This window comes from Talpa occidentalis, unplaced genomic scaffold, assembly GCF_014898055.3.
Source record: "Talpa occidentalis isolate TD23 unplaced genomic scaffold, MPIMG_talOcc4v2.1 talOcc4.3, whole genome shotgun sequence".
NCBI lineage: Eukaryota > Metazoa > Chordata > Mammalia > Eulipotyphla > Talpidae > Talpa > Talpa occidentalis.
In genome coordinates this window covers 105717278-105730796 of record NW_023603184.1, presented here as the reverse complement: position 1 = coordinate 105730796, position 13519 = coordinate 105717278, and the positions used below count along the sequence as shown (strand labels likewise).

The following is a 13519-nucleotide window of genomic DNA, read 5'->3' as shown; positions in this document are numbered from 1 at the left end:
CTTATCTGGGGACCTTCCAGGGGATTGTGCGATAAAGGCAACAGCATCTAACTCGCAAGTGTGATTAACACAGATACACTTCCGGCTGAGAAATTTTTTTATTCTAAATATTTGTTCAAATAGTACCAGACAATTTGAAATCAATAAACTGTCGAGTGGCAAGGGCTGCGGCTGTTGAGAAATGAGTAACGGTGTCGTGCCACACCACGGGGCCGCCTGACTCTACCCATGAAGGACAATTTGGGTCTTAATCCTTTACATCAACTACAAACACCAGCCACGGTTACAACTGTTCAAACTACTCTCTCAACTAGTTCAGACCAAGGGGACTAAAGAGGTGAAATGTGGCCCCCGCGGCCTGGGGAGCGCGTTCCTAAGCTCGGCTGGAGAAGTCTACAAATATACACATAAATACATTAAGACGAGGATAAATAATCAGGGAAACGAAATGACTCGCTTCAAATAATAAATACAGATCGTTGAGTCCGATGCAATCCTTACGGGACTGGAAGGAGCATATAAATTAAGGTCTCCACAACTAAGCTAGACCGGGACCAGGCCCGCGGCTCTCCGGACTGTCGTCCCTCTGCAGGGCGCGCAGCCGGTGGATCTCAGACTTACCTTTGGGACACCATTACCAGATTAGAGTCCCTCGGTCCGCAGTATATGGCACTGTCAGGTTTACAGAGTCGGATCTTTGCGGCTGATTTATGGCGAGTCCCCCAAAGGAGCGCGCGCCTGGAGGGGAGGCCCAGTCGCCTGCGCCTCGGCCGCTCTTGGCCCGAGGCCCGGGAGGCAGCGACGGGGCCAGAGGGGGTGGGAGGTGTCACTGAGCTGCCCGCCCGCCACCCCGCCACCAAAGCAAAAGAGGTAATTTCGCCGCGAGTTCGGGCCGACGGCGGCTGCTACAGATGCGTCAGTTTGGGGGCCTCGGGCAGGCGTCCCTGAGAGGAGTGGTGGGCCGAGAGATCTGTGTAGGTGGGATGAGGGTCGCAGGGTCCGTGGTGGTGATTGCCGGGAATCTGTGCCGCGCAACTGTAGTCCACGCTGGCCGAAGATGGGTGCGAGAGGTGGCCCAGGTTGAAAACAGGCCCGGACGCCGGGGCCATGGAGTCGACGAAGTTGCCCCCCACGTACACCGGGCTGCCCTGCAGATTGGCGCTGGCAAAGCCGCCGCCGTTGCTCGCCATGGGGTGGGGCTCAAACTCGGGCGCCGCGTAGCGCTTCTGCTGCGGCAGGCAGCTGCTGAGCGGCGCCGTGTAGGCGGCCAGGCCGTACATGTTGGGCTGAGATTTGGCGAAGGCGGGCGGCGAAGGCGCGTCGTAGGCCAGGCCGGGAACGGGCTGCAGCTGGCCCGAGTAGGCCACGTGGCCCGCGGCGCCTCCGAGCGGCGGGCTGCGCTCGGGGGACTGGCCGGCCGGCGAGTGCAGTATGCCTTTGGCCTTCTGGTCCTTCTTGTACTTCATGCGCCGGTTCTGGAACCAGATCTTGATCTGGCGCTCGGTGAGGTTCAGCAAGTTGGCCATCTCCACCCGGCGCGGCCGACACAAGTAGCGGTTAAAGTGGAATTCCTTCTCCAGCTCCACCAGCTGCGCACTCGTATACGCCGTGCGCACCCGCTTGGACGCCGGGCCTGGCGGGCTCTTGTCCTCGCAGCTCTCTCCTGGGTAGAGAGGGAGAGAGAGGGAACGCTGAGAGGCGGAAGTGGGGACACGCCAGGCCGGAGAGGGGTGCTTCCCTCCTCTTCCTCCACGCCTCCCCCGCACCTTAATCCAGACTGGGCTGGGGGAGGGGCACTGGGGAGGTGAGATTCCGACCGACCCGGAAATCACTGGTCCCAGGCCTACCTATCAGTGGCACCTGAAACCCTCATCTGCCTTCTGAGGTCCGACTCACTCTGCCCTCCCTCTCCCCTCCAGCCTAGTCCATCATCCCTTCCCAAAGGCCATGGAGGAGTTTACTGAGAGACTAGCAGCAGCTGGTTAGGCCTCCCTCCAGATTGCGTGAGCACTCCTCCCAGCCTCTGATGCTGGGGTGGAGGCAGCCCCCAGTCTGCCTTGCTTGGGGGCTGGCTCCAGAGCAAAGTACCCCAGGAAGTGTACAGTGAGGGTCCACATCTTGGCACCTCACTCCAGCCCAGCTGTACCCAAGGATTCGGCACCCAAATACAAGTAGACAGTAACCCATAAAAATACTGCCCCCAAATTGTTAGGGGACCCAAAGCCAGACTGGGGGCATTTTGAGCACTGCTGTGCTGGGAGCAGCAGTCCCCACACTGGCTTCCACCACCACTGCCATCTCTCAGCAGCTTGTCCACTCCCTCCCTGAAAAGACAAATGGATTTCTCCTGGGAGGGCGGGCCTGGGCCTGCAGCAGAAGAAGGAGGGGCAAGAGAAGCTTACAGGCTGGGAGAGCTTTCCCCCTGGGAGCAGCAGCCCCAAAGAGCAGTGGGCAAGCCAGAGACCTCACAATAAGTTAGCTACATCCCAGGCCTCAAACTATCCCTGGACCTGGAATAAGTTCATTGACCTAAAGATAAACCCCATCAAAGAACTAAAAGACAACAAATTTTTTTAAGACCCAAGCAGCCTGAACAGAGAGAAGCAGCAGGCCTCATTGCTCCTACTCCTGTCCATGTGGTATTCTTCCACATACCCTGAATGGACCTATAGAAGATCTTCTCAACACTAGGGTCTCCTCCAGGGAGAGAAACCCTGGAGGGTTCCAGAGCACATCCTCTTGCCCTGGGACATGCTCCTCCCTATATGCATTTGCTTGAATGGATAGATTTGGGCTGGAGTGGACCAGTAGAGTCCCATGGTTATGCCTTGCAGGCCCTGGATGGATTCAAGTTTACCACGCTGTGTTTTGTGATCTTGGGCAAGTCACTTATCATCTCTAACAGTTTCCTTATCTGTAAAATGGGGATGTTATCATATACCTACCTCAAAGAGAGCTTCAGAAAATTAGATAATGCAGGCAGCACTTAACTTGGTTCTTAACATACCTCGCCACAAACTTTAATGTTTCTGCACTCAAGGGTGTGGGATTCATGTGTTATGGGTTATGTAATCACCTAGCTTCAAGTTTTGAAGAGCTGCTATGTGAAAGAAGGTGCTGAGTTATGACCAGCAGCCCAGGAAATACATAGCTCAGTATAAGGAAGAGCTATATACTGACCTAACACTCCTCATTAATGTAAGGAAGAGCCGTCTACTAATAACTATGAGACTTGTCCAGCAATCGCACCAGCAGCCCTGAGTGAAAGTGAGCACCTTGTCACTGGAAGGCTATAACCCCAATTGGAGATAATAAAAAGAAAGGATATAGGAGCTTAGATATATGGCCTCCAAGACTGCACTTCTAGACCCAAATCGCTTGTTTCCTGGATGAACTAGTTACTTGGGAGGAGACTAGTTTGGAGGAGACTTGGCCCAGGGTGAGCCCCTCACAGAGCTACCTGCAGTGGCACAGCTGTTCTTCTGCTTGGAGTTCTGTCGGGACTCTTTCATCCATGGGAAGATCTGCTTACTGATGGTAGCTGAAGAGCCAGAAGCATTGGGCCCACCCTTGGCCTTCTTGACTTGCACTCCACCTCCAGGGTTGGTAGGTGAGGAGGGGGGTAGGGTCGGTGGTGGAGGAGGGGGTTGGGGTGGCTGCTGCTCTGAGTTCAGCCCTGGAGGCTGGCTGCCACCACCTCCACCCTGGCTGTTCCCAGTGCCAGGTCGCATGCAGCTTCCATTGAGTTCAGCCCCTTTGTGGGTTGGGGCTCGAAGAGGTGCAGAGCTCTGGATGGAGCAGGCAGAACCCGGGTAATCAGTGTCCAGAGAGTTGGCAGCAGCAGGGGGTGGGTAAGGCTGATGGGGGTTACTGTAGCCATAAGTGTCAGTGGCTTTGCTATAGCCATAGCCTCCAAAGAGTCCTGGGTTTTCATAGTAAGCAGCCTTCTGCATCGTGAACTCAGGAAGCTCTGGGGCCTGCTGACCCTGCTCAAATAACATTGACCACCACAGTCTCCTTCAACACCACATTCAATGTCTCGGGAATCCTGAGAAAGCTGAGGCAGCCCCCAGCTCCAGGTGACCTGAGGAGAAGAAAAGTGAGAGGCCCCAGAGGGACTGTCAGAGGCACTACCAGTCAAGATAGGACTAGCCAAGACTCTGCTTCACACTCACTTCAAACTGGAGGGATCTGGGGTTTTATGAACTTATTGCAACCCTTAAAAAAGTCATAGGGAATTTTTCAAAGACATAAGACCATTTCTTCTCTTTAGCTCAACTCCATCCAAGGGAAGGGACCTATACCACACCTCCCCGACTAGGATAAAATTTTCTTTCTCCAAGACTGTCAATTTGGTCTTTAAAACTTCATGAAAAAAACACTTAGGATCTCATTTATCTTAATGGCTGATTATCTCTAGATTTTGAGGTCCTTACAAGCAGGAACTGTGTCTTTTTCTTCCATACGTGCCTAACATCCAACCCAGTGCCCTGAAAGTAGCAAGTGTAATAAATGCCTGTTGAACAAGTGAATGAATGTGTGACTAAATCAAACGGTCAATCATTGGGTCATCCCAGAATTTTGATGAACAAAAGAAAGCCCTATAATACATTCAGAGTGGCCAGAGCACTAAAATAAAAATAATTACTTCCCCACCTGATTTCAAAATCACAGCATCTTTCATGGAGACCCCGATAGTTCACTTCCTGTGACAGGGTGAGAATCAGCCCAGTTAGCTCTGTGGGTCAGCACTGTGGACTCTACTAGGAGATGAAAACCAAGAAGAGGGCTTAAAACTCCCAGACATATTTCAAGGCTAGAAAATGTTACTTCTCATCTACATTTTTCCAGACTCTTTAATAAACTTTGTCTCCCACTACTTTAAAATGGATACCAGTGGAAATGCAGGGAACATGAGTGAATGGAGAATGCTTTACGTTATAACTTTATCACTTTATCCTGCATTTATTATATAAGTACATATTATTGACCGCTGCTCTGGATCATCCATTCCCGCCCCCAACCTCCCACCCAAACCACAACCAATTAGAGAACCTCTCATGGCATGATGAATGGACCCAGAATTAGAGGAAGAAAAATACTAAGAAAAAAAATCAACCCCTTTTGTAGTGCCTGACTCCTGATGGGGGTTTCCCTCCTCATAACCCACCCCTTTCTCCTGAAAGGCTCCTAAGGAGTTAAAGTATAACTAAGCTATTCAACCACTTTTGTTTGTTTGATAAAGAAAACTCATAGGTCAGCTCCCCAGGCTTAATTCTTGATCTCTCTCTCTTTTTTTTTTTCCAGGCAACTTTCCTTCCCCAAAACTCCCATCATGGTCACATGATGGACCACATTGTCTAGATAATGTATATGACTAATACAATTGACCACTAGTACCAAAACCACTTGTCCATTCACTCATTTCCCCTCCTCTTTCAACAAAAAAACCTAACCCAATAATTTAAAAAATTATTCATATTAGCCTTTGTTTAAAAATACTGTGCCCATTTTGTTTTAAATTATAAGTGGAAATACTACTTTTTTGATAGGAGACAGGCACTTCTCTATGGCATAATAAATAGAATACTAGGATGTTATGTTCTAGAAAATGTTTCTATTACTGTTCTTAAATATATGCAGTTAGGATATCTACCTAACAATGCTTATTTAATCACTTTCAATTCATAAATTTTATATATCATTCTCTGTCTCATCCTGTGACTGATATTTATGTTTTTGTCCCTAAGCCCTAGGTACCCTGGGTTTAGTTAAGTTCCTAGACTTTTCTGGGATCCTGCTTCCACTCTTAAACTTGGGCTTGCTGCATGTCAAAATGGCCATATTTGACACTCAGACCACCAAAACTGCTGCTTCTGTCATTTTATTTACAACTGTGGGAGCGAAACATCACACTTTTGCATGTCAGGTTGACCAAGTTTATCTTGATACACAGACCAATCACATTAAAATAACTTCTTTAGGAGTTGAGCAGGTATTTGAAATAGATGCTTCTACACATATTTGTTCCTATGGCGCATTCCTTTTTAAAAAGCTCTGTGTATGGGCCTCAAAAGTGCAACTACTGGGCAGCTTCATGAGTAGTCACACATTTTTTTCTCCTGCCTCTGTTTTCATTGTCTTCAGGAATTTCAAGGCCTACTCAGTGGTGATCCACCACCCCAATGCCCACTTCCCCAGAAGCAGGGAAGCTTTGCAGCATCCACCCTAGAAATACAGTGCCCTAAAGAAGCCACCTCTTCTTCAACAGAACCTGGAAATGTTACAAAATTAGTTTTTTAAAAAAGCTTTTTTCTTTCCAGAAATCCCTACTCCTTGTGAACTCTGCTTGAACTTAAAAAGCAGGAATGGGTCATAAATCACTTGGACAATGGTCAACTGTTCAGTGGCTCATCTTTTTGATCACCCCCCCCCTTTTTTTTTTTTTTAAGGCTTTCTTTTCTCACCCTTTGGTACTTCTGCTCCTTTGGGCTCCTTTGCCCAAATGCCTCGGGGTGAAGACTAGCCCTTGTAGGGGGAGGGGCGGTCTTCGAAGTCGTCCTGCAGCCCTAACCTCTCTCATCTCCCCTCTGCCTCCCAGCCTGGGAACCTACCGGATCAGTCACCCCCCAAACCCCGCTGGCGCCATCCCAGGCCCCCTTGAAGTTGGGGCGCCAAATGGGGTCTGGCTAGCCCTTTCTCGAGATCCTAGGAAGTTGTCCAACTCAACTCGGAGATCCAACAGCAGACGGAGAATACAGGGCCAAACGGTCCTCCGTTGGAAGAAGGCGGCCTCTGAGCAACCACCGGCCGGTCCCAGGGCCGCGCAGCCTGCTGCACCCGCCGCGCCTCCGGAACAGCCTAGCACTGATACTTGCTCACTGCACTTAATTCTGCCCGGGATCAATACCTAATATGATACCGAATAAATAAAAGGCGCTCACAGCGGCCAGGGGACGGGGTTATTAAGCAGCTGGAGCTCTCACGGTGCATATCAATGCACCTGTCATTGTGGTTTGTAACAAAATTTATGACTGCGAGCACCGCGGCAGTAAACGCTTCAGTAAGGAATGAAAAGAAAAACACTTCCCAAGGCCCGGCACTTTTCAGAAGTGGAAAACAGGCTCCGCGTAGGAGGAAGCGCAGCAAAAGAATTCCCTACTCCGCACTTTTCCCGGCCCCGCGCCCTGCGAGCAGGGGGATTATATAAAGTGGTCGGTGCGGCCTCTGAGAGCTGCTCGACTCGGCGGCGGGACCAGGGACCGGACGCTCACAGCCTCTCCGGGGGCCGAAGCTCTTCTGCCCGCCGAGACCTCGCATCGCCCGGAGGCTCGCCAGACGCGCGGAGGCCGACCAGGCGCTCACTCGCCCGCCGAGGTCCGGGAGTGTCCGAGGGGCTTGGGGAGGGAGGAGAGAGTCGCCAGGCTGTGACTAGCGCCATAATCCCAGTAAATCGCGAAAGGGCAGAGTCAGCCCTGCAAGTTGAAAGAGAGGGGGAGGCGATGGAGTTCTAATTGCTTCTGTTACTCTAAATTTTTCTCTTAGGTTTCCAGTTGGACTCCGGCCTCGGAGCCCCGCGATCTAGTGGCAGACGCGACTCTAGCTGAAGTTGGTTCACTGAAATCGAACGAGGATCCTTCCCTCCCTCTTGGTTTTGCTACTTCAGGATTTCCAAACTACTCCTTTTCGGATTTGTTCGGAAGGGGATGTGTTTACTGCAGAGCTGGGGCAGCTTTCTGCCTAAGTTCTCCTGATCTCTCAGCCTGAGCCTCTTCTGCCCTATAGGAAGCCCCTGACGCGCCTTCTAAATCACTCTTATTTAGCCCAGATAACTCAATACATAATACACCCTGCATTTAAAGCACTAGGCTCACCCCATTAAAGCGCCATAAATTTGAAGGCTGATGATCGGTTATCATGTAACGCGCCACAGTTCACACTGAGGTGATCCACTTCAAAGCCGCCCTTTGTTTTATGTCTTGATGTATGAATCCTGAGATGGCTACCTTGAGTTGCAGGACAGATGGAAATGTAGTGGAAATTATTTTTTTTAAATCACTCCACTCACCACAATTGTGTGTGTGTTTTCTCCAATTGTCTCTAACTTTTTTGGTAGGCTCCTCGGGTTCCTTTTGATATTCTGTTGAGGCGAATCTGGAACAAAATGGAAACTCTCAGTGGCAGCCGCTTCTTTCTTACAAACACACTCGAGAGGCTTTATTCCTTTTAAGGATGTCATAATCAATGTGACTATTGTATATGGTGCCCACTGCCGTTCCACAAGCCCTCTCCCAGGCAGAAAGGAGACTAGGTTTGCTCTGGGGAAAGGGCTGGGTGGCCTTTAACACTAAAATCCTGAGCTGGATGGGAGAAGGGGAAGACCAGAGAAGGGAAGGCTGGACCCTCCAGCCAAGGGATGGGCCAAATGGGTCAGCCGTAGGGAGGGAGACCAGTGACTCTCCTGCTCCAGCAAAGCTTTAAATGATCCAGGTGCCCCAGTATCAGAGGCCAAGCCCATACCCTAGGAGTAGAGGAGAGGGACTAAGCAGCGCCGGAGTGGGGAGGAGGCTGTAACACAGGGCATCAGAAAAGGAGGATGAGTATGTAGATGGGCCTGGGTGGGTCCGAGTCTGGGGCCGGCCACAGAGCCTCAGAGGAGAGGAAGCTGGGTGCTACTTCCTGGTTTGGATATTGTATGTCTGATGGTTTCCCTTGAGTTTATTCCATTCCAGTGAATAAACAACACACTTCTGGCTTGGACTGCCCATGCCTCGTTGAGGATCTGACTACAGATCGCCTAAGAAACAAATATTCCACTCCTACCCCAAACCAGACCAAGCTGCCCACCACTGCCTGCGCTCAGCGGGCGCCTGCCCCGGTCAGGTGAAAGGAGAGACACAATCCCCCTCTTGCATCTGCCCTGTGCAATTTGTCGACTCAGTAGTTTGCAAACACTAAGCCGCGCCAGGGAAAGCCCCACACAAAGCGTTCCGGGCCCTTCTAAAGGCTAGAGCGCGCAGCCATAAGCCTTTGAAGTGACCTTTGGCTCACGCGGCAATAACTCACCCCTTAATGAACACCCAACAGAAGCGCCTCGGAGGGATCCCGGCCCGGTAGGGCTTCTACCGTGGCTCCCGCGCTTCAGCTTCCCAGCCGGCCAGGACCCAAGGGGGCCGTTCCGCTGGGCGGGTCTCGAGGGCTGCGCGGTGGAGGCGCGAGGTACCCGGGCCCTCAGAAGGGACCCGACAGCCCCAAAGCCGCTTTATATGATACATTCACGTGGGCGGACGTCAACTGTTGCCGCTTGATTATTTTATTTATTTATTTACTTATTTATTTATTTATTCATTTATTTTTTGAAAAGCGTTCTTTAGCAGTAGGAGCTGTCCTTTAGAAGAAGGGCTAAGTTCAGAGGGCCACCCAGTACCTCGATCCCCCAACGCCTGTAGGTAGACTTTGTTTTCTCAACCGCGGAGGAACAGGGTAAGTTTGCGCCTGGGGGTGAGTGTGCACTCAGCGTTCCGAGCGAGCGCTGGAAGCCTGGGAGGTGAAAGGAAAGAGGACCCCTCCCAAGCCAAACTTGAGCCCCCAAAACCTTCTCCCCGGCTCCCTCTCCAGCCCACCCACCGCCCAGCTACCAGCCCAACTTCCGCCTCATGCTTGCTTGGAATGGTAGACCCAAGCCGGCTGGCGCAGGGCCACCAGCTCGAGTACCCATTCCACAGCCAGAGACTGGGGGAGCGAAGGGAACCCCGTCTTCGAGGTGTCAACGAAGAGCTGGTCCCAGACAGACATGGCCCTCTATCCCATCCCCCATCAGTACCCAGGGAAAAGTCTTTAGGGTAGGAAGCCTTGGTGCGGATTATTGAAATTTTCGGGGAAGTTATAAGTGAGTGCTCCATAGGGCCAAATGAAATGCTGCTCGCAGTAATTGGATTCAGCTGACTAAGTTGGCAGGCGCGCAGCTCCAAGGCAGCAAGCGAAGAAAAATGTCCAGCGACTTTAAGTTCTATGGAGCTAAGCGCAGGAGATTGACAAAACAACTTTACTGCTCTCCTTTAATGGCGACGCCCCTGAAAGTAGGTCCCTCACCTACTGGGGCCCCTTCCCAACCTACTCTAAGAGAGTGTTCCTTGCTTTCTGGGTCCCTTCCACTCAGAGGCCCTGTCTGGCCCGACCCCATGGCGTTCCCATGAGCATGGAGCCTCTCACTCAGACTCATGAAGTCGCTTACTGCGCCGGCTTTGGCTGGGGGAAAGACCCGGGTTGACTTGTCCAGTTCTCCTCTAACTAGGAGCCACAGGACGCAGTAAACAAAAGGATGGATGGGATGAGGGAGCCAAAATATGATTTAGCTTTCATTCCGGGGTCTTTGGGGAGAAAGACCCAGAAGCCCTAACCCTTTTTTCTTGCCACTATTGTAGTAAAAACCCCAAATTAGTGATGGAAGTGTGGTAGAGCTTCCCAAACTCTTCTGGGTAGCTGGGGGGTTCTCTTGAATTTGAGGAGAGAGCTCGAGTAGCATTTTAATCTTCCAAGAAAAAAGATTAAGCCAACATCAAGAGATAAAGGCATGCATAATTGGAGAGAGCTCCCAGAACAATGCAGGGAGCTGGCTGGCCATAGAGTTTATTTTAAATACATATAAATCAACCTGCCTGTGCCCAGCCCCGCAGCTCAAGACACAGAATTAATATGATGTTCCATCTTACTTTGGCAGTGACAGTGTAAAAAAAGTTTCTTTTTATTCATTTCATTTTCAATCCATTTCCATAATTGTACATTCAACCCCCAAATACTTCCTCCAGCCCCAACCCTCTTTTCGGACCCTCTCCTCAAACTGCCATCCCCCGCCCCCACCATCACCCAAGGCCACCGGCCACCCTCCAAGCCTGGCGAGGTAGTGTGTCCTCCTAACCTTTGGGTAGGCGGGAGCATCCCCATAAAACGCACCTCCGTTCTGATTAATCACCGTCCTCGATGTATATGTAGAATTGTATCTAGGTCTACGCGGGCTGCCTCACCAATTGGCAATAATCAAGATCACAGATTACACAAAATAAATCATATTTAGTATCCCGCTCAGGGCAGCAAGCAGCCCGGTGCCCAAAGATTTCCATTTTGTCATGCAATTGCTTACCTGGATCCCAATTTATCATAAACCTGGTGTCCTCGGCCTCAGAGTGGGCGCCAGTGGGGGGCAGAGCTAGCCTTCCCCCTTTGTCTGCAGACAACACTGTCCCAACCCTGGTCTTGCGCGCTCGCAGACGCGGCCATATACCCGAGCACACGGAATTCCCGGTAGAACGGAACCAGGCTGAGGTTCAACTACCAATAAACGCAGGAGGAACGAGTTCGTAGTCCCCGAGCTGGCTTCGCCTGCGCTGCGCGCCTGTCGGTCCACCCGCCCGCCTGTCGGCTCCCAGGCCCAGAGCGGTGGCCACCCGCGCCCCCACCCACTCTTGGGTTCCTGCCCAGCCCTCCTTGGCCCCCCAAGGCTCGGGGTTTGTTTTGCTTTCGGAATGTGGCCCAGAAAGGATTTGGAGAGAGCCCCGGAAACCCCCTCATAGTCGGGAAATACAGACGCTGCCTTCAAATGCGAGCATATTTGTTCACGTGACCCCTGGGGAAGATTGTACTGATTGAGGCTGAAACTTTCACGCCAAACAGCCCCGGAGCGCAGCCAGGCCTGGGGGCTGGGAGGAGGGGCAGGAAGGTGTGGGACCTGGTTCCTTCCCCGCAGCAGACACGGGTGGGTGTGGGGCAAAAGGAAAGCCCCCATCTCCAAGCTCAGGATCTACACGGCCTCAGCCATGCTGGTGGGTGGGGAGGATGGGGTCCCTGAAGGTCTCTCCCCCCACGACCTCTGACCCTGGCCCAGCCTGCCAGCAGACTGGTCCGGGGATGGGAAATATTAGAGGCCAAGCCTCTCTTAGAGGCATCTCCCAGGCGGCTGTGAGGTAGCAGAGGCTCAGTGTTCCCCTAGCGCTCTGGCTGCCCGGGGTCCCCCAGCATCAGCACCCGTCAGGCGCCGCCTAGGAGAATTCGCTGATATTCCGCTCCCCGGGCCATGGGATTGCGTTATAGCAGAGCAGGTTTAGCCCTAAGGTGGGAGCCTCCAACTCAACAGCCCAGGATAGTCAGACGGAGGAAATCCCACCACGGCCGGCCCCCGCCACCGCGCCGCCATCACCGCTTGGTCCTCGACTCTTTCCGGGGACACAGCAGACGCGCTGACACTTCCATAGCCAGAAAAGGCAGAACCCTCAGAGGTCTCCCTCTCTGCATCTTGCACACTCCACCTGGACCCTGTGGCACGGAGCCGCCGAGCCACCCAGCCTGTGCTGGAACCTGTGAACCTCGGTATCTGGGCAGGGCTGAGGGATCCTGCAGGCCCAGGGACAGCGAGGCCACCGCGTCCCGCTTCCTGCGGCGCCTCCAAGAAAGCCAGGAGGGAAGGGGAGGTGCGGGTCCAGTCTTGGCTGAAGTTATTTGGGGGATTGAGGGAGCTTCTGTTTTTAAAAATATGAAATCAGGACAGGTTTCCAGCGCTCCCCGAGTGGCTGGAAGGAATTTAGGAAACAATTCTGCAGATGGAAAGAATAGTTAAACTTCTGGCTCGGGTCAGCCGCTGCTTCCAGCTCTTGGGCTTTTGATGAGTCCACGGGGTCCTCCCCACCTCCCACACCCCAAAATCTCACACCCATTCTGGGGTCTCCACCCAATTCCCCAAGTCTTGCTCTCATGGCCCGTTCTGCTCTTCAGAGGCATCCCGCACGGAGCAGATGCCGTGTGCCGGCACGCAAGGTCTGGGAAAGGTGAAGGCAAATGTGCCCGGCAACCGGCAACCGCAGGCAGAAGGGCCCGGGAGAAAGGGGTAAAGTCCTCGGCATCTTCTCTCCAGAGGCACAGAAAAGTCCCAGAGGGCAGGTCACAGGCTCAAGCCCCCAGACCTGTCAGCAAGCCCCTCCTTTTGTTCACCTGACTGGGCCTGGCTGAAGGCCCACTTGGGTGCCTTTTGGAGTCAGACTGTGGGTACCCCCAATGCACCCCCATCCCAAGGACCCCGCCCCCAGACTCCTGCCAGGAACTGAGCAGCCGGCCCACAGCAAGTGTTAATCTCCAGTCAAAGAGGGGGGCTGCTTTGCGGGAATTTGTCTCCAGGAAAGGATCTAAGCCTTCTTCAATCGGAGCATATGTTCATAGAGCAATAAACCGGAAAGATTTACAGTCCTCGCCCGGCCCCCAACAGCCTCGCACCCTTTCAGGAATTACTTACGATGATTTATCACACCAACCCGGGCAATTGTCACACTGATAAAATAGCCCGGGCCGGTGCCCGCCAAGCCCGGGCCTTGGGAGGCTGTTGGCTGCGGGACTACCAGTGGCGCTGGAGAAGCTTTTTGTGGGTTCCTTCCTGGGCCTACCAGGGGATTGGGGGGTTTAGGGTGGGTGGGGCTGGGGGTGGGAGGACAGCCAATTCTCATTGAGAAAAACGCAAGCTGCTCAGAGAAAGCCG

At 52.6% G+C, this 13519-nt stretch overlaps 1 protein-coding gene across 5 annotated transcripts in view; it reads right to left on the bottom strand.

Moving 5' to 3' along the window:
• Positions 1 to 85: 85 nt before the first annotated feature.
• The window catches only part of HOXD3 (homeobox D3), a 19411-nt gene continuing 5977 nt past the window's right edge, over positions 86 to 13519 (bottom strand). For 2 of the 5 annotated variants that reach the window (XM_037523588.1, XM_037523589.2), the window contains exons 2-4: positions 8069 to 8154; positions 3461 to 4763; positions 86 to 1663 (exon numbers count right to left, since the gene is read on the bottom strand). In XM_037523588.1, the coding sequence (XP_037379485.1) occupies positions 906 to 1663; positions 3461 to 4001 (1299 nt within the window). In that variant the 5' untranslated portion in view covers positions 4002 to 4763; positions 8069 to 8154 and the 3' untranslated portion in view covers positions 86 to 905. Of the gene's footprint in view, positions 1664 to 3460; positions 4764 to 8068; positions 9601 to 13519 lie in introns of those variants that run through there. The other 3 variants (XM_037523586.2, XM_037523587.2, XM_054699874.1) reach the window with 3 other exon arrangements.